The sequence below is a fragment of the Branchiostoma belcheri genome, unplaced genomic scaffold (genome assembly GCF_001625305.1).
Source record: "Branchiostoma belcheri isolate BF01 breed outbred unplaced genomic scaffold, Haploidv18h27 scaffold26, whole genome shotgun sequence".
Lineage (NCBI taxonomy): Eukaryota > Metazoa > Chordata > Leptocardii > Amphioxiformes > Branchiostomatidae > Branchiostoma > Branchiostoma belcheri.
Genome location: NW_017803865.1, coordinates 22,824 through 48,313, shown reverse-complemented (window position 1 = coordinate 48,313; position 25,490 = coordinate 22,824). Strand labels below are relative to the sequence as shown.

The window sequence follows — 25,490 nt, the reverse complement described above, 5'->3', positions numbered from 1 at the left end:
GACGAGATTCCAGCGGGGGATGACGACCTCGCCATATTTGCCATTTCCTGCTTACGTGAAACAGCCTCTTCTTAGAATTTCTCCTTTTCTGAAGAAAACACGGCAAGCAAGACTTCCAACCGTACATCTTTTAATAGTTAAAGATACACGGATGTGCGCGACGTCGTTCGTTACAGCTAGATACTTTTCTGTAAGTTAAACTTGTTCGCAGAAAATGAGGTGACGAATGCCGGGCTTGACGTTCGGTCAGGTGGGATTTTCGCCGTGAGTACGTAGTGCACTCACCTTCACAAAAGGATCCATTTTCTCAGGTAAGAAATGCAGGTCGATCTTCCTTTTATTTGTGAACAATAGGAATTTTCGTGAGTGATGTGGCAGAAAGTATTAAGGAGAGGGATATCGTGAGAAGAGCAACAAATGATTTCCCAGGACAGAAGTGTATACCCGGGTGGTCCACACGCAACATGGTCCCTCCTCCAACTTTTTCCCTCGGTGCAGCCTGGCATTGTTATGGTCATTGGATCTCACATCTATGTTAACTTAACTGTGGTCTTAACTCATATGCAGCTCATACACTTGAATATTAGTAACAACCCGAAGTCTTGTTTGCTAATAATTTTTAGACAGCCCGTTTTATAATATTTGGTGGCAACTTATATGTCAAGTGTGTGTTGATAAATTTGTTGTTGTAGATGGCCAGTATGATAACAGACAGTGCACATTTTGCTTGAACGTCAATAAAAACTGCATAACTAGTACTTGTACTAGACATTTAATAAAGCATATACATGTGACCCATCCAGTGTCCTGTTCAACTACATTTTTTTTCATAATTTGATTTTATGCTTTTTATCTCATGGATATGAGGTAGCAGTGTCTGTTCTTGTTTCAGTTTTCCTCATAATTTTAATCAATATGTTATTGACAGAGTGCCTTTTTCTTTCTTTTAGTTATATACACAAGTTCAATTCAAAACTTGAGTTTTCATGGTGTACTAATAATTCAGTAGAGTGGTTTCCAAGATCTCCCATTCTTTTCCAAGACTTTTCTTGATGGAAGTTGAAGGCACATGAGTGGAAATGCCAAAATCATGACAGTAAACGGCTGCATGTAGTAAGTCACTTATACAGTCATGTGCACATGGGCAGGTCCGCCGGCCCACCCATGCCTTATGACATTTGCAGATTTAGACTGTGTGGTATGATGCATGGTAAAATGACAAATACCTTGTTGGAAGCCAAGATTTTAAGCAGACAAATCTTTGCAAACATGTGGCCGATAATAAGCTAGTGCTAGTACTGCTGTTGTGTTCAACCTCTGTTTCAATTACAGAAAATATCTACCAGAAGACAAGCAATATCCCTCCACAATGTACCCACCGTCAGTGCTGCTGCTAGCTACAGTCCTGGTACTTCTAGTATCTAGAGGCACATTAGGAGAAGAAAAGCCCAAGTTGTACAGTAACCAATGGGCAGTCGAGGTGGTAGGAGGAGAGGCAGAAGCAAGAAAGCTAGCTCAGTCACATGGATTCTCTTATAAAGGAAAGGTGAGTACCGGTACATCCGTTTCAGAATCTCAACAATTTGCCAAATTTACCGAATTATACATTGCATGTCAATGGCATAAGACCCATCTGTTATGTGAAGAATTCAACATTAAGTCTGGGAACTTTGTTACAAAGAAGTTGCACTAACACTTGATATGTGTAGGTAACAGTATCCAGTTGCTGTACCTACCACCATCAAAGAACTCTTTAACTAAATCATTGCTATGCTTAGTCTTTCACTGCCACCAATTCTGATTGGTTGACCACTCCAAACACTGATCCCTACTGCTACAGTGCTACCAGGAGAATCCTGTTGTTTGTCAAAGTTTAAAAGCTGCCTGTATAGTGGAAATGGTGGGAATAGGTAAACAAAATTGGGATGTGGTGTGTTGCTGGCACAGAGCTTTTGTTCCACCTACCCAATCTTGGGTTGATGCCATTTTGTCGTAAGTGTCCTTTCCCATGTACATGGATGGCTGGGAAAGGAATGGAGCCAAAGCAAGAAGTTAGCCTGTCTGTTAGGTAATCTGACTTCTGACCTTGCAAATGGCACCTCCTGTAAGCTTGTGTTATCGTCAGTATCCTAACCAGTGCCACCATTTGTGCTTGAGCCCCTGCCAAGATCCTGGTTAGATCCAGGAAGTAGAAACATGGTGACGATAGTCCTCTGACACAGAGAACCCGGAGCCAGTGTCATAAGATGTAAAACATTGAACTGTGAATCATTCATTCTTATTCACATTTCCCATAGCAGTCTTGGATCTTTGGACAAATTTAGGAAATTTCCTGCCACAGTTGTGAATTTCCTGCCACAATTGTGAATTCATTTCTATTCTAGTCAACCACCTTGCCTGCATCCTTACTGTTAATGGTAGTTTTGTTTGTTTAGTTTTGCAAGGGATGCTAAGAAAGCAGGCACAAAACTGTTGAAACTATTTTCAGATATATACCAAACATCTCAAGTGAATACAGAATATTTGTTCAATATACTGTCTCAATACTCAGACAATAGATTACATGTTGCTTCCTCCAGAAATTTTCCAAAAAATCCTGTTGATTCATCAGAAATGTGTATCTGCTCTGCCGTCCCTGATGACTTTCCCAGGTTTATGCTTGCATGATTCACAGTGTCAGCTGCATAGTTTATATACACAAACCTTGCCCAGCATCAGGCATGGGTCTCTGTTTCAATGAACATAAAGCACTATGTATATTACTTTAGAGACCCAAAATTGAACCTTGATTTACAATATTGACCTCAGCTGTCATAGACTAACACTACTGTACATTCCAGACAGAACAACTGTATTGTGCCACTACTCCTGTCCTCGGCCGCTATGGTTTATATCTCAACAAACATTCAACTCCCTCAGCTAGGGTGTAACTAAACTTCCACCAGACCTATTGACCCCAATCCTCTTTGTCTACCCACTTTATGCCAACCTCGCTCTGACAGGAGTGCAACAGTCTAGAAAAGTCCTGTTGCCCTTGGTTTATACATATATACTGTTTTAATTTAAGCCAGGAATAAGCTAGGTTGTGTTGCCTATGCTAAATGTTTGGTCCATGTACTTCTGATAGGCAATTCCTTAATGAATTAATGTGCTTGAATACAACTTTATACAGTTTTCTGTATACATTAAAGTGATATGGATATAGATGTGCTTAGGTTAAACTGTATTTGTGTATATATAGTCTACCATACATCTGAAGTTCAGATCAAGTTGTCTTCAGTAAGATCCTAAATGCAGCCTGACACAATGTACTTATGTAGGCATACAATACATGGCTGATTGGATCTGTAGGAAGGATGGACAGATGGCTGCCACACTACTGTGATTGATACACTCATTAATAACAGGAACAGATGTCACTGGGAAATTGTGCCATGTGTTTGAACAGAGTGGTAGATACTGGTAATCATGTTGTTACCAGAATTGTATGGAGTTTTACTGTTAGCTAGTACGTGATGAAATGCTAAAGAGGACGTCTATGCACCAGTATTACAGATTTTCGTCTTACTTTTGTGTGGGGTGGAGAGGCCACCACAAGACCCCCAAAAATAAAACTACTGTAAACATTTCAACTCAAGATTTACAATAGGTTTTAAAAAATTGCAACAGTCAAGGCTAATAACAGTATCTAGAAATACTACATAGTAAATTCTGGCTCCTCATTAGCTGAGAGCATTCAGCCATGTAACAACATGTGATTATGCTGAATGGCAACAATCATGTTACAAGCTAATCAACTTTACAGGAATGACACACTAGGGTAACTAGATTGCCTGTAAAATAGCATCTGTACTGGAAGTGATAAAGATAACAGTGATAAAAGTACCTTTATCCTATTTTCAAAGTGTTTTGCTCAAGCTGATGTTGTTAACCTCCTGACGTCAACTCCCCAGTGTCAAGCTGAGCATCAACTTCAGGGCCATGATATTTACTCACTTGGAACAAGTCTATATCTGCACTGGATCTTTTATCATTCCTGTTAAAAACACATGCAACCAAATATTACAAGACAAGAGGAAGTTCGGTACCACATAATTGCTTTGGACAAACTTTTTTGAACTTCCTCTGAGCTGAAAGTTTGTTATTCCAGACACATGAAGTTGCCAATGAACCAGATCTCGTTAAGGCTAGAGAATTAAGACTGATTGGCCTAGCTATCCAAGCAGATATCCTTCCAAGAAAGGTCAAGTCGTGTTCTTCATTAACTAGAGGCAATGAAGACTGTACCCGTTCTTGATTTGGAAAAACAACCAAAATTCAATACTAATGGCTTCAATGTTTGAATGTTACATGTTTTTATGCACAACCAGTTTGGTCATAACACATTTCAGTACATACCTTTCTTAATTGGCACACAAAGATCCTCTTGTGTATGTTTATCAAGTATCTGTTGACTGTTGACATGACTGTGATGTCTATTTTGTCATATTCTATAGCGGGGCTCAAAGTCAAAATTCATTTTTGTAAATAGGTGATTTGGATGGACAGAAAATTTTAAGATGAACAACATATAGTTAAATGTCAGCAAAACGTACTTTACAAACCTCACTGCCTCTCAACAGAGCTTGAATCTGAAGTTTAAAATTTCAAAGAAGTAATGCAAGAATTTCAAATTGATGATACCCTAATATCATAGCGTGCTATGCAAATTGAATAATTCAAGATTTTCAAATAGAACCAATTTCGGTCACCCCTAGATTTTATTGTGTATAAATTGATTTATAATTAAGAATTTGCCCCAAAACTTGACCCCACAGTCCACAGAAGATGATGAATAGTGCCCTTCACACACCCCTGACTAATTTTTTCCAGACAGAGCCATTTGTCTTTCTTCTTTCCACAAGTGGTAGGTCACAAAATCAACAGAACCAGTAATGTTGTCACTGATGCTGACCAGTATAAATCAGCTACAGTTTTTGTGGTGTGTAGAAATATTGTGCATGTGAAGGTATTCAGGACTGATGTTGTGAACTTGTGGTCTTTTCTACTTCATGAAAAATTCATTACGTTCCCTCGTCAAGGTAACAGTCCAGCCCAATGATATTGCAGGGCCGTGGAGGGGCCCAGAGTATTTCCCAATGTATGGCAAATTGCAATGTTGGTTTGATAAATGTGTTGGGTGCTTTATGTATATGTAGAAGGTTGGTGCCTGAGACCAACACATAAAGCTTCATCGTGCAATTGACCACCTCTATGTCACTATCTGAAATGATAAATGCATCCTTTACAAATAACAACTAGTATGAGCTAGAACCAACCTTGGAAGGGAACTATCACCCATATATGGATGTATGGAATTAGCTCCATATAGCACAGCTGTAAAAGTTATGCCTATACACATGTATATCACTAAATTATATACATGTATTTATCAAAAATGCAAGATACAGGTAATTTCATGTTTGGATGGCACAACCTGTCAAACTCTGATATTTATTACATTACTCACTGCAAATGCTTGTATGTGTGTTTTATGCGCATTGTTAATCTCCCTCATATAAAGCAATAAACCATTTGGCTGCACGAGAGCAAAGTAGAAATGTTGTGTGAATGCACTCATGGGGGCCAATTTTCATCCTCAATCACACACAAAGGAATAACTTGTAAACCCTCAGCCCATCCGGGTCACTCCAGACAAGTTCAATAAAGGAAATGGAATGGCTTCCATTATCTCTTGCAGGCTTTTATCTTGTCTGAATTGCTTCCTTGTTATTTCCACAATGGCCATAAGTATACCCTTGAACCTCACTAATCCTACTCTTTATCGCCTAATCCCGACAAGAAGACTTGGCCATAGCCCTCGGGAGTAGCATCCATTACTGATTTGTGGCACTTAACAAGGTTTTATTGGCCCTTCCGTATCTTAACATCTCTAAAAGCATCTATAAAAAATGTGGATGCTTGCTTTCATAGCTTATGATATGGCTGCCATCTGGAACAGAGAGAATGGCTAAGTTAGATCTAGAGAAACATGGTTATGTTGCAGAATATAGAGAACAACTGTAAAAGCTACTTCATATTTTTAAAAAGGTAGTTCACAATGAAATATTGATGTTGCCTTTGAGTACGTACATTTCCTCTGATGTAAGTGCATTGATAGCAATTGATAGCATCAGTTTGATGTTACTGTTGTATTGATGTGTGTGTTTCATTATTTTTTCTGTATAAATATTCTAGAGTATAATAGTACCTTTATGTACATAACCCTACACAATATCCAGTCAAAAATTAGTTGTACAGCTCCAATATTTGGTACATATGCACCAAGCATTTCAAGTTCTGATACCTAACCACAATATTATAATTTACTCAAATTACTGTGTATTTCATTAACCATCTCATTGTACAAGGTCCCATGAAAAATGCATGGTTTAAACACAGATGATAGATGCCATCATACTGGATAAGGGTAGACTCCCACTAACCATGAAGGACAAGTAGTGTTGATTTTCCTGTGGTCCAGATCACACCCCAGGCATGGAGCCAAATAATACTGCATGACATGGATGGGAGATTTAGAGACAAACCAATACGTCATGTGAAGAAAGCGTGGTATAGTTAACTTTGCTGCATTTCATTCTTGAGAAAACAGCTAATTTCTAGGGGGTATGAATGTAATTTTGGGCCATTGAGTGTACTTTGAGAACGACTCTGTGGCTGAATGTGATTAGTATAGCAAGCATTAGGATGAAAATTGCCATGAGTCATTCATTGTTTCCAGATAATTTCATTAGCTAAGCATGATTGTATAAATTCCATCCTATATATCAGTTTTGGTCCTAATAACTCTAGATTAACATAAGTTAGTTCTGACCCACAGGAGTATGTGCCCATTTTGTTTATTACTGTGGTGTCATAAAAATCAAATCAGTTCAGTTACTTGTGTCAAAATATCATTAAAATGATTATTAATTTCACCCTTATGTACCAAGCATATTCAACAACAGGTAACAAGTCAAGTGGCTTAAAAGGTATAAAGCTGTGTGGCTTTATGTACATGTAGTTTTCTTTTATCTTTTTTTATCTGGAAAGTGTCATCTTAACAGCTTTTGATGCAGGTCAACTGTAACGGGAAAAATACCTGAACGGGATCACTGCAAGTATAAGCTATTACTAGTAATATTTGAGAAGATTAATTGATTATCAGCTTCATGCACTTGTTCCATCAGTGGTATTAAGTTTCATTGGAGCTATATAAAAAAATATAGCACATAAAGTGCCTCATAATCAGAGCATATTTCTTTTGCTCCAAATATACTTCTGTGCTGAAAGCTGTGTACGACTCCACATTGTATATTGAAGTGTCCAACATTTACAGTGTACATGTACTTTAGGAAATGATACAGTATGTGCTTGAAGCAAACATACAGTAGATCTGGTACAGTTATTGTAGACATGCCAGAGGTTTAAAGAGTAAGCTTGCCACACTGATCTTTGGAAGCTCACCAAGATGGAGTTATTTTCTTCTGCTTTTCTTCACCAACAGGCAATAATGATTACAATTTTAGATGTTATTATATTTGAAGGGCTTCTAAATAGAAGTTGGAACCTGTCAACAATTGGTTTATACCACAAAATCACAAGATATTGATTGATGACCTATTAAGAGGAAAGTCTTAATTAAGTCTTGATTAAACCCTTACACTTCACAGTGATGCTTCGTGCACTTGTTGCCAATTACAGTTAGCTACTTGAACATCTGCAATGCCAGGTCAAGCATTAAATTGATTCTAAGTTGAAGACCTGTTCCAGCATAACTTTATCCTCCTGTCCTTCATGCTTTAGTCTAGAGCAAAGCATGGCCATGGGAAGTCATTTGGAACTGGGTAGCCAACTAGAATAATGATGTCAGTGGTCAAACCTCCAATTTTAGGGTCTGAAACAGATGAAATGAGCCTTTAACGAAGATATTAATATGTTACAGATAAGAAACGAACATTTTCTTGTATGATGTGTATAGTTACCTATATTCAGTAAAAAACTAAATAGAGTTGTTCAATATGGAATACATCGTGTTTAGGGTAAGGGATGGTCGTTGAAAGCCTGTTGGGAAATGTTGGTTTGTAGTTTATGAGAAGCTACAATGTAAGTGTGAGCAGGGTTTTATTGATACAGAGCTTGTCCTACAGTAGGAGTATTTTTAACCTTATGTCTGGGTCAGCTATGTTGTTTTGCTGGGCATGAAGCCAATATAACCTCTTGGAGCCAGTATAACCTAAGTGGTTTTGAAGGGGTCAGTCTCCAAGTTGTGCCACCTACATAGCTGTTATTTTCAGGGAGTTTTGTATTTGATATTATTTGGCAAGTTACAGGTAATGAGGAATATACCTATTATGCATATAACTCCACAAGGGTTTACCATTACCTACAGAACATGATAACTTTCATGGTGGTTGTGGATGCTGTTGAAATGTCAGCACGAGTACAAATGGTGACATGTAGGACATCTATGCCAGCAATGTAGATGGAATGGTGGGGCATGGTGCAATAAACTGGCACAGAAATCTGCTGGGTCACCAAGAGCAAGGACACTGGATAATCATCTGCACTAGTCATTGACCCATGGACAGTTACAGTCCTTAGATTACTATGTATACTGATTGGTGTGACTTAAAGGTTGCAAAAAACAAGCAAGTGACACCCAAAGCAGCCACCTCTTCAAGCTGGCAACAGTTGCTATAATGACTATTTTCCCTGGTCCCTGGTTTTCCTCACCTATAGGTGCAAGCATTAAGTGACCTGCCCAAGAAGGCCACCAAGAAGACCACATAAATCTCTCCTGGGTTGTCTTTTTGGGTCTTGTGGATGGCCTTCTTGGGCAGGTTTGACTGTACATGAAAGACTAAAGATCACTGATACCAAACATACATACATGTGTAATACTCACTGGTATAAGTTTATTGGCTTGTTTCTGTATGTGTCTCATCTGTACTTACAATGCTACTCTTGGAATTGCAGATCCTGAATGGTATCTATCTGTTTGAGCACAGAGCTGTTTTTAAAAGGTCACTGAGACAAAACCTACAAAGGCATCAACGACTAAGGAGAGAACCTACTGTAAGTCAGCAGCCTTTTCCAATGGGATCTCTTAGAAATATTCAACTATTTGTATGGCTTTTGATAATAGCATCAAGTAGAATGGTGTGTAACGGATTTAAGTCAATATTTTCAATTTAAATTCATTGTCCTTTTTCCTGTTTATACTACTTGAGAAGACTAATTGTCAGGTTAAGTCATACTGTTTAAAAAATACTGGTAATTGTTTTGTTATTCTCCTCACAGGTGAGATGGCTGGAGCAGCAAGAAATCAGGAGGAGAGTAAAAAGAGACCTAAGACAAAAGAGAACAATTGAATTTAGTGATCCTGAGTGGTCAGCAATGTGGTACCTGGTACGTCTTGCCTCATGTCTGTTGTATCAAACATCATTCAAATTTTCTACCAGATCTAGCCACTCCTGTTTCTTGGAGAATTTCTTGGCTGAAAGAAGTAATCAAGACTGCCAAATTCTGGGTCTATACAAGATGACATACGAAGCAATATGATGCTCGATTTTGATAAGATTTGTATCCAATGTGTTTTGAAAGCCGGTTAAAAGCATTGTTTGATACTATTCTAAACTATCAACCAAGCAAGGTGCAAACAGTGCTGTTAGGGTATTACTTTCTCTGTGCTATCCTGTTTAAAACTCCACTGTAGTACTAATATGTCAACTTGTCTCCCTGTGCAGCATAACCCCAATAACCTGGACATGAACGTGATCCCGGCCTGGGAGAAGGGGTACACAGGGCAGGGTGTGGTGGTCACCATCCTGGACGACGGCATTGAGAGGGACCATCCTGACCTGGAGAGGAACTACGTGAGTTGTACTGTGATGTCTGGGCCTAAAGCTTGAAGGCATTCATGTACTTCATGTATTATGTGGTCTAACCTGTACATGGCTGAGAGGATGGACAAAGATGCAAAGCTGGCCTATCCCGAATCGGATACAGATTGCCTCTCTTGATGGTTTGAAACAAAGGAAAACTCTTAGAAGGGAAAAAGAAATACTGCACGACTATGAGAAGAGACGAAGAATAGATATGTCCATGCGTGATGAAGTGCAGTGAAGTTAAAAGAATGAATACTGTAACCACTCAGGGATTGCACTAATGGCCGTTTGATGCACTTATTGATGTATAGATAGCCAGGTTGACGGCACTGAAAGATTACCCCAAACATTATCCTCCCCCATGAGCAGACCATTAGGGCTAATGGAACAATAGATTCACATCAAACTGTATGCACAGAACTTCTTTGTGGACTAAATGTGGTTTTAAAGATCCTCTTAAGGTACTTTATCTTCCAAAAGAGTCGTGTGTCTTTTGGTGGGGCCCCTGGCTTCCATTACTTAAGATATAATGAGACGCTAGGTATAATAGCCAGTGTAGACAAGCTTTTGGAGGTCAGTTCCAGGTCACAAGGCAACTAGTAAATCTATGGGAAGGTACTAATTGGTTCCCTGACCTTCTGTAGGATCCGGATGCGAGTTATGATGTGAATGGAAATGACCCGGACCCTATGCCGAGGTACAACCCAAGCAACGAAAACAGGTGAGGTGGTCATGCATCTTTTTTGTACGTCATTGTCAATGTAGTAAAAGTAGGGTCAGGAGAAGAAAATATTGATAAATCTTTACGTAAAATTTAAAAATTTACGTACATGTATGTTAAGTATATAGCACATTTTTGCTATAGCACATATTTGACATTTAACTTTTCAGCGTCAGAAAAATATAGAAGAACATGTACTTGTTTTAGAAGCTATAGACTTTCAGATTCAAGATCTGAAAAGAGGCAGTTAGGTCTGTAATAAGATTTGGCTGACTATCTACATTATTTAGTGTTGTGCACCCAAAATACATATATTTCTGTGGAGCTAATTCATTTGGGAGGGAATGAAGTTAAGGCTTCGTCATGTTTAGTCTGTTTCATTGTTTCCTGCAGACATGGAACCCGCTGTGCTGGGGAGGTGTCTGCCGTTGCCAATAACGATGTCTGTGGGGTCGGCATCGCCTACAACTCCCATATCGGAGGGGTGAGGATGCTGGATGGTGACGTGACTGACGCCGTGGAAGCCAAGTCCATCGGGCTGAGACCACAGCATATAGACGTCTACAGCGCTAGCTGGGGACCGGATGACGACGGACGAACAGTTGATGGTCCTGCATCTTTGGCAAAGAAAGCATTTGAAGACGGTATCAGAGAGGTGTGGAGTTCATTGCTTGTAGATTTCAAGTGTTAGTGTTATGGCAGATTTGAACTATCATTGTTGGAGTACAATATCTTTTCTGTGGCTCAAGTATTCTTAACAGAGAGCCTGTATGTGTTCAAACTTTGTCAATTCCACATGCATTTCAGCCTTTTTTAGTTTGATTTTATTGTATGTTCGTGTAGTTTGGAGCTCAAGTAGTGCCTGCATGGGAAGGCTTTTTTCATACTGTTTGTGTTTGTGTTTTGAAAGTTTTCCTTGTGTTGCACAGGGTCGTGGAGGGAAAGGCTCCATATTTGTCTGGGCGTCTGGGAATGGCGGTCGTGACGAGGACAGCTGTAACTGTGACGGCTACACCAACAGTATCTACACCATGTCAGTCAGCAGTGCCTCCGAGAGAGGAAACATCCCCTGGTACCTGGAGAAGTGCTCCTCCACCCTGGCAACCACCTACAGCAGTGGCTCAGGGGCAGAGAGGCAGATAGTAAGGGTGAACTTGTACTGTAGCGAGATCACCTGGAAGAATTTAACAGGCCACACATACTAGCGTCATTAGATGGGTTGCTGCTTCCACTGACTTGTTAAATTGTTCATTGACTTATTGAATGGCTCTGGGATAAGCCTGGAATCAAGTATCTGAGAATTTACAATTGATCTTAGAAGGTTTTAGAGGAACTTCTCCAATCAGTTGTACCTGTAAATCGTGCAGGGAATGGGGGAGAGAAAAAATCTATGTATGGATATTGGGTAAGGTCAGGGTTTTTCATTGTTTTCTAAGATATGAATTGCAGAATCGAAGCACCTTAGGTTGTCTTTTTTTTTTTAAGAATTGATAATCTTTTCTTTTATTGGAATTATGATAAAATATCTGCCTATCTGTGAAGAGTTTTAAGGTCTACCACAAGATTCTTTTCTCCCAGGTCAGTACAGATCTAAGACATCGCTGCACAGAGTCTCACACAGGGACGTCAGCTTCTGCCCCCCTGGCTGCCGCCATTGTCGCCCTGACACTGGAGGCCAAGTGAGTCTCAACTGTTGTACTGTAGACTCTCATATACAAACTAGCTACTCTTAGGGGAAAGGTCATTGATCTGACAAATAATGGTAAATTCATTTAGTTTCTTGATAGAAGGGGAAAGGATATGTTTACAAAAAGCCTTTCCAATATTGAAAGTTGTATCCACATGTTTCCTGTGTACATTCTTAAGACATTTCTATAGATGCCAGTGTTTTTCATTGTATATCTGTGTTTTATATCATGGCTTGTGTAATATTGATAAAACAAATGTGTCTCGGCAGTCCCAACCTAACCTGGCGTGACTTACAACACATCGTGGTCAGAACTGCCCGGCCAGACAACCTAAATGCTGATGACTTCACAACCAATGCTGCTGGATACAAAGGTAGTGACTTATGTTCACACAAAAGATATATGTATGGCACTGCATAAACTAGAAACTACTAGTATATTTTAAACTCTGAAAATGTTAGCTTTGCTTATCCTCACTTCTGTTGTCATGTTTCTGCAGTGAGCCATGCCTTTGGGTTTGGCCTGATGGATGCAGGGGCCATGGTGAACCTTGCCGAACGATGGCAGAACGTTCCCACACAGAGGGTGTGTTCTTTGTCTGCTATGAACAGACAGACGTAAGTATCAAACTACTTGTGGAAAACAGTCCATATGGGAATACTATTAAACATAGCAGGACATGGCATTGGGAAAAAATCTATAAGCTAGTTCACTGTGTGGTGCATTGTATATTTGTCAAACTTGAAGGCCACCTTAGCCCTGGTCATTCTTCATGACATATTATTCACAATGCATCAAAGATTCAAATGGCATTCATGCACTTTAAACGTTGAATTAGCTCATTGCTCCTATTCTGATTCTTATCTTTGGTACAGATACATTGAATTTCACAAATACACTGTCTATTGAAAAAAAAAACATTTAGCTTGTTTCATACATGTTGAAATTATTGGGATGTGTTTTCCCCAACCCTTCAGTTCCATCCCTGCGTCTAACCGACTGGTCCTCCACAAAACCACTGACGGGTGTAAGGGCACAGATAAGGAGGTGACCCGACTGGAACATGTGCAGGCCAGACTCACCATCACAGCCATGCGCCGCGGAGAACTCCAGATCTACCTGACCTCACCGTCTGGGACCAGGTCAACACTGCTGGATCACAGGTTAGTGCTGTCTGATGCAAGATTGGTTCTCTCAGATTGTGTAGCAATGTAAAGGGAATGGCAGTCAGTTATGGTTATGAAATGAAGGCTACTGATAAAGTCATCTGAGCAAGATTGTTACCTTTGTAGGTTTTGTTTTTGGTGTCCGTGTGTTTGCTTGTGTTTCTGTGGTTATTTTTTTCCACATGCTAGTCACCTCAGGGCCACTGACAGGAAGTTAGGTCAAAGGATCCAGAAAAGGTTATCTTATTCGCTACCTTCAATTTCCTGATATATGAATGTCAATTGCCTTATGGGAACCAGTGGGAAATTCTTGGACAGAATCAGTAGAAAATTCAAAATAATGAATAAAACAACAAATTCACAGAAATTCTGGACATTTCACGGAGGTATGAAATCTTGTGTACAGGTCCCGGGATGACTCCACTAGTGGCTTCAATGGCTGGGAGTTTATGACAACTCACACGTGGGATGAGAACCCTGAGGGAACATGGACACTAGAGATCAACAACATGGACAGGCATGCAGGTAAGCAGCTGTCGAGCCAATACGTCAGTGGAAGAGGACACTGCTGTTTCATGTTTTACTAGATGTGTTCATGTATACTATGAGATATGCTATCCAGTTTTTAGATTTATATTCAAATTGTTAATATAGCATGTTTCATGTGTGTGACATATTTCCTCATTTCTTATCTGTTTTTCCTACCCGTTCAGGCATGTTGAAAGAGTGGACCCTTGTGTTGAGAGGAACATCGGAGAGCCAGGGCAGCCATGGGAACCCACACACACCCCACCCACAGCTCTGTACACAGACAGACAGCAATGGAGTTTGTATAGGTAGGAACTTCACACACACACACACACACAGTGTCCATTTTTTACAGATATGTGTGCTACATGTATTGTTTTTTTCAAAGCTGTCTCCCATGACATGGAAAATGATAGAAGAAATTACACATGATATGTTTTGTTTCCTCTTGCATATTTCTTAGAAGGGACAGGCAAGTGGCCCTTACATGATTGAACTAAGTTGATACTCCAATTTAACATGTGATATAATCGCATGTACTGCTGAAAATAAGATCTTCCTAAGACATTGAAAATGTCACTGGCCTGTCCCTTAGCAGCTCTCAAGTTCAAAGTGTTGTCTTCTTGAAATGTTATTGCCTTTCTTATGAATGTCTGACATACATGTGTGTAGCAGCAAAACTAAGCATTTGAAGAGAGATGAAGTCAGCCATCGCTTTTTAGTGCTCAACTCTAGTTTACAGCTAACACAGATCCAAACATCATCAGTGTGCTGAAGCATTATTAGTTGTGTAGATCCTGCACCACATTGACTGTTCCTGTTTTATCCTATCCTTCCCACATCAGGAAACTGTGACTAGCTAGACTCTTGCAAGTTGTAGTCATTCAATTGAATCTGTGTAGTTTTAAACAATCAATGAAAAGTCCGGAATACATATTTGAGTACTAGTAATATGTGTGTGCAGTTTTGCCTATTTGAAATCAGTGGGGTTTTTTTGTAACGAATAACTTTTTCCAACTTGTAGGTTAGTTTGTCTTCTATCTTCCTGTTAATTGTTTAGTTGTAGATAGGTAAGTAGTGAGGACAAAGTGCATGACATAGTGAATTGGTGGTTGGTGGGATGCATGTTCCGCTGTGAGTCACTAGGGGGCGGGAGTGTCTCTCTGTCAGCTCGGGTGCCCAGGCAGGAAGCCTGGTCTGCTTTTTCACCTGCTCTTCCCTTTGTTCTGCACACCTGGTCATCACCTGTCCATTATTTATCTCATGATGCAAGGTACTTTAGGACTGGTCAAGCAGTACCATTTTGAGCAGTGACACACTTACTGTAGATTTATGGTTACAACATCATGACAGGCATTGTAAACTGTAGTTGTGTAAATGCCCACACATTAATGATAGTGAGAATTACAAAACTTTATCGATTTTTTATATGTAGGAAAGGTGATTTACTCCACTTTGGGATTTAATCATTCATTGAGCAGTTTTCATTTGACTGTCTATGGCGTGTGTCACATCAGATCCCTGTTTAACTAAACATGTATAAAAAATTTTTTTAATCAAAATCAATTAGATTTGATTTTTTGGCGTGTGAAATTTGGCAGAGGAATAGATCTACCGTGTTGGCATGATACAAGATGTGTTTTTGTAACTTACAAATGTACAATGTAAGCCCCCAAATAGACCCTAGACCCCATCTTCCCTGTATCCTTCACCTGTCCTTTAAACACCTTGTCCTGCCAAAGCTTGCTGCAGTAGTTTTCCCAGTGCTGCTGTCAGACTCCTAAAAGTGCAGCTGAACTTACTGCTTTAGGTCGCCAATGAACTTTGCGTTGTCTGTTTCTAAAAGTAAACTCTTGTGAAATCTTGTCTGAAAGCCACAGCTCCGAGGAGTTGTGAGTTTCACATCAGATTTTACATGAACCTCATGTCTCATCTGCTTCATGTTCTCACACATACAGGCGAAATTCTCTGTTTGTTTATCCTAACAACTGGAGCCAGGTAGGGTTTGGTATAGTGAGAGAAACAGTTTTTTTTTTTTGTCACTGTGCTAGACCCCCCTGCCTGTTCCTGCTACATGTATGTTTCCATGTGATTTAGAAGCCTCTGAGCCTAGCCAGACTGTGACTAAAGCCTGGACTGTACCATGTATTGGGCTGGAATTTCTGCATCTTGATGTAGCCTATTCCAGCTGGAGTGCTATCCAGGTTCTTGTCATGGTGTGGATATCTTTTCTAGAGATTTGTAAGATAGAATGTGAGCTAGTGTATGTTAGCAAAGCCTGTGTAAGTGTGAGGAGTTTGGCTGTGCATGTTGATGATGCCTATTTGAACCTGTCTTGTCTCCTGCCCCGACAGCCAACTCTGCCGTCCGCCTCACAGTTTGGTCCCACGGCCCAGGCTGCTGCCTGACGCCCCTAGTAACCCTTATATGCTGCCTCGTGGTGGCTTTACAAGGAGTGGGGCCTTTTTAGTACTCCTGAGACATACGATTCCGACATTCCTGCGGGTAACAGCCATTTTCCTCTTGTACCAATGTTGTTCAGTTTGTTGTTAGTTTGCTGGTTCCTATGTACTTTGTATCATGGGATAGCAGCAGGACATGGACCACCCCCAGCTTCGCACAAACTAACTGCTGTACAAAATGACTAACAAACAGATGTGGTGAACTGTGGTTACTCTGCAAAATGCTCACTGCTGATTGCAAGAAGTGCCCAGGGGTGCAAAGGCTAGATAACAGTCCCTACTTTTTTTGTTAATCTTTTTTTTCCTCCACTCTTTCTATTTCAAAATTCTTGGCGTAAGGGAACCTAACCATTTGCAAGATTTGAAATTGAAACAAATGATTAACCAGAAACTACCAATACATTCCTTGTCAGAGGGCTCAACCCACCAAGTCCCCCCATCCACACCCTTGGCCTCTACAACAATAAAGCAGGAAAGTACGTCCACTGCCACTTCTACAGCTGTTAAAACGGAGCGAAAGTCCACTACTATGAAAACAGAGGCAGTTACTCCGATACCCAGTGCAGCAACTTTGGGTAGGCTGTTTTGCATTGAGGGTGTGGAAGTTAACAAGCTGTCTCTGCCTGTGGCTTTATTTCATGCTCTGTCTGACTGTCTGTCTAAAACGTTATCTGTAAATGTCTGGTGAAGGGAACCTTTTGGGTTAACAGAGCTTGTAAAATGTCTAACCAAACTAAATGTGCCGATACATTCCTTGGCAGAGCGCTCTACCCACCAAGTCCCCACATCCACACCCTCGGCCTCTACCACAATTAAGCAGGAAAGTACGTCCACTGCCACTTCTGCTGCTGTTAAAACGGAGCGGAAATCCACTGCTGTGAAAACAGAGGCAATCCCGACCCCGGGCAAGGCAACGTTGGGTAGGCTGTTCCTTCCTGAGGCTAGGGCTGGAACAAAGTGGCAAGGAGTGCATGTTTGGGGGATAAGGATACAGCATAAATTAGACGCACAAATTAAGATGTTTGCACAGGGTCTGCTGGACGGCACCTCTTACTGGCTGAAGATCAAAGCTGTTGCTTTCTCCTTTTGCGGTGATAAGTTTTGTGGTCTCTACCTCTGTTAACACCCTTAACTGCTCCATGGCCCATGTCTGTAAACTCATCTACTGAAGAAGGCGACATGATGGAGATATAACAAACTGCCTTTGTGGGTTACCCTTCAGTCAGACTTGTTTTGAGTTCTTTTCAGGTTTAGTAGTAGTTATATTTTAATGGGTAGCCACCCCTGAATTCAGAGTACAATACATAGGTAATGTTCCAAAATTTTGAATAATATGGATAAATCTCCTTTTAAGCCATAGATACATGTAAGACATTGTAAAAAAAAATGCCTAAATATCTTGCACGCACACACACACACACACACACACACACACACACACACACACACACACACACACACACACACACACACACACACACACACACACACACACACACACGCTTATTTTAAAGCGACGGACATGCATATGACAGGAAATTGTTAAAATGAAGATGAGAAATGATATAACCTTTTCTGGGACCAATGATCTAATTTTCTGTCAGTTTCCCCATCTTGCATAAGCATGTGGAGATAACTTTAGACTCAAGCAAACACACAAACAACCTCAGTAGGGCCTCTTCGACATTATACTCTACCAGGTACTATACAGTGCCCAGTCTGATTTTCTGAATCTTGATTGTACTCATATGAAATTTTCTTGTACTAGTTATAGACTACTCTGTCACTTGCACTGTGAGAGATAGCAACAGCTTTGAACAATCACTACTCAGTTTATATAACTATACTTGACTATACTGGAAGCTGGTGGTGGTCCATATCTGTCAGTCATTGTCTTGTATTCTTTTCCGCTGTTCACATGAAGCTCATCTGTCCGTACCACCCCTTGAATATGAGTGGTTTTGATCCAAGTTTAGCAAACAGTACAACAGGTAGGTCAGGAGTTTGGATCAATACACTTCAAACCCAGGGGTGGTCAGGCTGATCAGCTAGCTATGATATTGAATATATGCTTATTTGTCTGTCTTTCCATCTTCCCTTGACACTCCCTCCCTAAAGGAAACAGGCAAAAGCATGCATGCGTGTTTGTTTATTTGACTGTACCTTGCCTGCTTTTGCATGCTAAAAAAAGCCAAATGTTTAGAAGCAACTTGCATGCAGCTCACTTAAATATGATAAACTCACTCATGGCACCAGTCTGCAAAAGCACCTGCAGGACCATAATGTATAAGAAGCAAAGTTGTCACCATGTGTATGTGTAGTAATCAACTAACTGACAGTTATTATTATTATTATTGTTATTCTGTGCATATCATGTATAGACTGAAGATATGTATAGACTGAAGGACTTCATGAATTGGAAATGTACAGATTTGGACAGAAACAGAATGAGATGAAAACAGTTGTTGAAAGCCTGCTTGGTGTTTGTAATGTTATATCATACTTAGAGAACATTGTTCTCCATGGGGCCCTTCCTTATTCCATTTTTCCTCGTTTTCATTTTCACCAAAAAATTATAAGATGTTTTTCAACCAGCGGTTTGGTCCCTAATTCGGATCCATCTAAACCACGTGAGTGGCCCTCGAGACCAGACATGGTATAGCAATTTTGTAGCCCATTCTTCCCAAACCTAAAATTCATAAGAAATACCTCTGTGCTTTTTGTCTGTTTTTATTTCTTTTATTTTCAATTTTTTGCCCTGTCCTATTCTCAAAGTCCACCACTCTGCTTTCCTTTAGAAGCAACAAAATCACATTAGCCTTGCCATCCAGGCATTCTGTAGAATTAGAAGACAAACCATTGTGAATGTTGGAAATATCCTTTCATCAATTCCTTTCCTAACCTGCCTGGACTGTGAGTCTGCATTTTTGTAGCTAACTTTTTTTATGTGCAAAATGCCAGTATCAAAACTAGTTTATAACCAGCATGGCTAAGAACAAGATTACAGCTAGAATAGACAATTTCCCATGTTAACATGTGTCCAGCTAACCTTATACTGACCCATTAACCTCAGCCATTGGACAGCTCATTACATACCATTGATAATATCATTCATTCCCTCTGAATTGTGACAAAGTAGTATAAGTAGGCAACATTTGCCATTGTGGTTATGTTTTGTGCTAGTATTTTTATTGTAATGGTATTGGTTAGATAGAAGTATTTATTACAATTTTAGTGATATTCCAAAGCAATTGAAAGTTTGATACATGAAAACATCAGTGGCTCAGTGAACAACAGTTGAATAAGTTGTTGCTACTTCATTTCACTTGTAAGACAAAGCTTGAGCTTTTATGGATAACCTTTGCCCAACAAAACCAGAATAAATCTTGGACTCATAAAATGCTTTCAGATGAAGCCACTTCGAATCACAATAAATAGGCTTATTCCCATGAATTATCAAAGGGGCTGGTTTAACTTTCTGTTTGCTTTTTTCCTCCCAGAATGCAAGGAACCAAACTACCTCTTGGACGACATGTGTGTGAAAACCTGCCCCAATAGGTACTACCCATCAGCCTCCAGCGACCAATCACAGGGAAGGACTTGTGAGTCATGTGACAAGACCTGTCTGACCTGCTCTGGTGCACAGCCCTATCAGTGCCTTACCTGCGGCCCCCTCTCCCACCTGTTTAACAACACCTGTTTCCCCATGAAACAGCTTCCTCTCGACCAAGGGCCTTACCTTTTCTATGTAGCTGCCGTGTTCTTCTGTGTCCTAGCTGTCGTTCTCTTCTTTGTGATCTTCGGTATCCTGCACATGAGGACAAACAATAAGTGGTGCTTCAAAGAGGAAGTCCAGTATGTGGATCTGAACGGCCTCGGTCAGAAAGATCGCAATGGACTGGTCACGGAGGGTGAGATGTTCCTCAGCAGTGATGAAGAAGATCTATACAGTCGAGAGTGAGGGGGTTCAACCCACCCCGCTGTAAAACTGCTGTCAGGAATTTTCAACATGAAGTTATTATGGACACAAGCAGGAAAATGTTATGAAACTACAAACAATGGATCAATCTGTCTGTATTTATAAATGGGTTCCCTTGTATTTTAGAACAACTGATCAAATTATGTATATACAGATATATGTATGGGATCATATTGTTTGGGGGTGGGAATGGAATTGATGCAGCTATGTATGACATAGAAGAACAAGAACCATATTTTCTGTCCTGAACTGTGACTGTGCCTTTATTTCTATACATTTCATTGATTGAAAATCAGCTTACATAATTCTTTTGCAATGTCAGGCCATATTCTACTCTTACATGTACGAAGACAAAAGGAAAGTGTCCTTGTTTCGTTTTAGCCTACTGAACAAAGTTACCTGGAAAATCATAGAAATGTCGTGCAATATCATCATAGTCATTGTGTAAGGAAGGAAAACAATAAGAGAATTAAGCAGAATGTGACCAATGAAATTGGCGGAGGGGACAAATGGCATGTCCAAATTGTGCAGCTCAACTTCATTTGTTCAGCACAATCAGATTGTAATGATCCCTCTAACCTCAACTTCTGTAATACAAGATGATAGTATGGATATGTACGATAATCTGGTTTACGGTATAAACTAAGCATACATGAGTCGATGTATTGTGGGTAATATGACAACGCTGAAGGCCCCAGAGACAAACAGAACATGTCTGAACATGTATCAATTATGATTCAGACAAGATCTGTTTACAAGTCAGGGGCCTACACCTTTTATCTCGTGCATGCACAGTCCAAGCCATGAACAGTCTGGTTCTGCCAGACTCAGTTCCCCTTACCTTACATTAGGACATAGATGGGTTTCCACAGTTGTTGGTGTTGTTGTGAAGGGAGTCTATAATAGCAGAAGTCCTTGTGACCAAATACCTTCAGAGAAGGTCAACAGTAAGACAAGTTGAGGTAGAAATTCAGGTGCTTGTTACTGGATTCATGATGAGTATGTTAAGCAATGGAGGTGGTGGCTGGTACCTATATGAGGTAGATTAATAATATATCAGGTTGTTAGTGATACATGTTTTGTGTAGGAAATTGTTTGTCACGATGTTTAAGGTCTTGTATTTCCTAATGCATGATTACGAAGATTTCAAACATCTATGTCAATAACATTTTTGGCCCTTTTCCTTTGTAAGATTGTCAAAAATGATAAATCCAAAGATGTGAGATTATTAGTATATGTTGTTTATCATGGTGGAAAATTGTGAGAGAAAGGAGAGTTATTATATAGATGGAGTGGTAGATCTGTAGACATATATTGTACAGGTACAACAAAAAGACATAGCTGTGCCAGTATAGGAGGGATTCTGTGCCACTGCAGCTGTAGATAGCAAAAGGAATGGAGGAAATTCCATTTTGTACCAAAGAATTGGATTATTTTTGATAAAAGATGTCCACTCCATGGTGCAGTCTTTGAGCTGTGAGTTCTGTACTGTTACAGTAGCTTGTGTGGGTGGATATGCTTGTAAATATACAGGACTAATAAATCACTGAGTTGTAGTAGAGCATGTCTCCTTTTACACAGGACTGGATGTTCATTCGAAGGGAGTGAATCGCTGACGAGGTTTGACATATTTTTATTTCAGAGCACTGACAGGGCAAACTTTAACCTTCTCCCAGCTGCTTAACTCCATTGTCAATCAAGAATTGGTAGCCAGATGGCTTCTTCAGTATGCTAGAAACAGGTTTGTGACCACATGGTTAAGCCTCTGAATCCAGTTTTCCAGGCCAATGTGATACTTGAGAGTTCAGCCAAAACAGAATTACACATCTCTCAAAGGCCCCCTTTCCACTAGTCTGAGTGACCATACAGTGACCAAAATTGTGAGCCTTGATTTCATAATTGGAATACAGTATACCTGAATGCAATATGTAAATGTGTACAAAAGACTCAACCTGTTCTTTTGTGAAATTCATTGGGCGATCACTGAAATACTAGTATTTGGTAGCTTAAGGTTGCTGACTAGAAAGGAGATGTAACAGGACACGGATTGGAATATGCTTTGTTGCACTGCATTTTGTAGTGGACAGACACACAGTTCAGATCAGCTCTACTCGCCCATTTGTTCATTCTCTATGGTGTAAAATCAGATGCTGTAAAATCAGCTGTGGTGGGAAATGAGGTGTAAAAATATTATATTTCCCATAGAAAGTAGTGCATGTATACGTTTGATTTTTACCATTCAAAATGAAAGTTTAATTAATTGTGAGAGTGGCATTGTTCCATGTTGTGAACGAATATACTAGGGATAAAAGATAATGCTGACAATTTGTCATGGCTTAATAACAATTTTTCTTTTAAAAGGGAGATATAAAATTCCAGGCAGTGTTGCCTGCTTGTATCACCTGTTTACTTTAGACTTGTGATTTTGTTTTAATTTTATTTCATCTGTTGCTTCTGTCTTGCCATTATACTATAGATTCCCCATGCTAACCAAGGTTTAACTATACAGTGCTTCATGGTGATTTTCATTATTATTGTTAATTTGGGATAAATATGCAAGTAACTGTCACTGTGATGTTTCATTTTATTATTTGCCTGAAATGATAGATTTTGTCTTGAAGTTGTCAGGGAGTTATAAGAAGTGAATTATCTGTGTGTCAACAAAATCATGGATATGTCATTTTAACTATGCATGTTGTACACATCTGTTACGACCCCCTTGTCACATTGTATGAGAGGTTATATAATGGTTTATATTTGATCATACACAAGGCCATATCATATGTAGTTTAATTATTCTCAAGCTGAATGTTTCATTTTATTTCTTGTGTACATTGCAGGCATTCTGTTGGCAATAAAGGATTCTTTCTATTCCTGAGATATTTTTTCTTTGATTATCTCATTGAGAGAACCCCGTAGAGGCCATTGCTATAATGCATTTTGCACTTACAATGTAGTTTGAACATGGCATAATTAGACACCTTTCAAGATTTACAGTAACAGTAAAAAACAACGGGATGGAGTATTCTTTCAGCAACAAATGGATTCAATCTGTGAAGTTGATTTCTTTTTTTTAATGTCTTTGTATCTTTAAAAAAAACCAAGCTGATGAGCCATTGGGGTTTTTCAGAAGACTAGCAGAGAGGGATCTAGTAACCACTTAGTAGGCAAAAACACAAAGATTAAAAATGAAAATTTATTTAGAATATCACTCTTAACCATACCACGATACATACATTGTAGCTGATGAATAATATATATATGATATATAATTAAGAAAATGCTGGTGGTTGCATTGAAACTGTATTGCATTTGAACATGCATATACTTAGAAGTGCATTCAACTTAATGGTAATGTAATCCATGTGAAAGGTTTGCATTGGTTTGCTTGGACCCTGTTATAAATGGCAGAACAAAGAGCTAGAAGGCAATGTCTATATATAAATTTGTCTACCTTTCTAACAAATTGAATAGTTAATGTGAAGCCCGGAAATGTTGCATTGATACAGACATAAGTATATACAAGTTCCTGACACCCAGCGCTATTCACACAACTTCCCCGGCTTGCTACAGATACTAAAATATTCCATCAAGACATCCTTGTAACCGTAACCCTGAGAAGTTCATTGATACAATCATTACCTTTTCTGGCCCTGCACACACCAGCCTTGTCCAATCTACCAGCCAGACCAAGGTGCTCCCTGAGATTGGAGCTGGCTTATCACTCCAATGTGCCCTAACAAACCCACTTCTGTGGACATGGCCTTCCATAGTACTGTTGTCTTTGGCGTGGCTGTCTCAAATGAAAATATTGCTTCACACTACTAGTATTTACAAGACGCAAACCCTGCGTTTACAATAACACTGTCTTACTACAGTACTTCAAGCTTTGAACAAAATGAAGTAATACTACATGTACTACAACGTTAACGCGGGAAAAACTAAGCATCGTGATACTGAACATTAAAGTGGATTAAGAGGCCATGCTTGATGGGGTTTGGTGCAAACTATGAAAGCCCCAGACAAAAATTATGTATGTTTGAAATACGAGTTACATATCAGTGTGTATGATACAAAATTCCTTGTTACCACGATCTTATGTTTACCAGTCGTGTTCATGTATACCTTCACAAGTGTCCGTCACCGGTATTGGAAAGCATATTATACTAGCTTAAAGTTTGATTAGGAAACCTAAACTTTATAATGTTTGCTATTGTTGTTGTTGTTGTTGTTGTTGCTGCTGCTCTACAGGCACATGTACATGTTGTACATGAACATGGCCATGCTGGGGTACATGGACAGCATGTAACCGAAGCCACGGTTGGACCGCTGGTACACATACGTCACCCAGAACAGAATCCTGTGGGACAGACAGACAAAACTCGTCATGACTTACGAATTGTGACGGCATCCAGTTCACACAAAAGACGGAAATCAGTTTTGCCTTGTGTTGGTAGCCCAAATCATTTTTACGGTGAAATAAAGATCTAGGTGTTGACTCACCTTCCCAGGAGGAAGAGCGCCACCACGGCGGGGATGACGGGAAGGTACTGGTCGGACAGGGTTGCTGCCATGGGAACCAGGTTGACGCCCACCAGGATGTACTGCTCCACCGTGTTGCCTAGGTAACGCCTGTGGACCTGCACGTAGTGCTCGTGGCCGGCCAGTGGGTCCAGGGCTGGCGTCATGATGCGCTTGTAGGTACAGAAGATCACGCCTGTAGGGTCATGAGGGTAGGGAAGGTAAAAATGGAACGCCGTGGCTATATACACTCCCGGTGTGTATATAAAAGACAAATGGATTTTATATACACTCCGAAATACTAGCCTCCTTGGTAGGCCCAAAACTTGGGTTTTTGTGAGTGTTTGAGGATTCAGGGGCACCAAGTTTAAACCTCGGTCTTCAAGTTTATCTTATTGGATGATGAAAATCAGAAAACAACACGGAAATCTCCACCGAAGTTCGGTCGAGCGGACCGCCCCGCCCCGCTTGCGCGGGGCCCGGACCTCCGCTCCCG

General features: G+C 40.0%; 2 protein-coding genes across 5 annotated transcripts in view; one reads left to right on the top strand and one right to left on the bottom strand.

Annotated features, from left to right (window-relative positions):
- Positions 1–23,351, top strand: LOC109471859 (furin-like). 4 transcript variants are annotated; one of them, XM_019771258.1, is made up of 17 exons: positions 1–311; positions 1,333–1,546; positions 9,019–9,117; positions 9,343–9,450; positions 9,789–9,917; positions 10,574–10,650; positions 11,044–11,305; positions 11,580–11,792; positions 12,229–12,329; positions 12,608–12,711; positions 12,838–12,955; positions 13,316–13,501; positions 13,911–14,029; positions 14,218–14,340; positions 16,908–17,069; positions 17,256–17,414; positions 19,995–23,351. In XM_019771258.1, exons 2-17 carry the CDS (start codon positions 1,370–1,372, stop codon positions 20,453–20,455), a joined length of 2,598 nt encoding a protein of 865 aa, XP_019626817.1. In that variant the 5' UTR covers positions 1–311; positions 1,333–1,369; the 3' UTR covers positions 20,456–23,351. The 4 variants fall into 4 exon arrangements, with proteins under 4 accessions (XP_019626817.1, XP_019626818.1, XP_019626820.1 ...); XM_019771259.1 differs by lacking the exon at positions 16,908–17,069; XM_019771261.1 differs by lacking the exons at positions 16,908–17,069; positions 17,256–17,414 and adding an exon at positions 16,387–16,537 and having other exon boundaries at positions 19,995–20,096.
- A 160-nt stretch (positions 23,352–23,511) lies between these two features.
- The window catches only part of LOC109472006 (transmembrane protein 79-like), a 6,162-nt gene continuing 4,183 nt past the window's right edge, over positions 23,512–25,490 (bottom strand). The window contains exons 3-4 of the mRNA XM_019771579.1: positions 24,977–25,190; positions 23,512–24,833 (exon numbers count right to left, since the gene is read on the bottom strand). Of these exons, the coding sequence (XP_019627138.1) occupies positions 24,719–24,833; positions 24,977–25,190 (329 nt within the window). The 3' untranslated portion in view covers positions 23,512–24,718. The remainder of the gene's footprint in view (positions 24,834–24,976; positions 25,191–25,490) is intronic.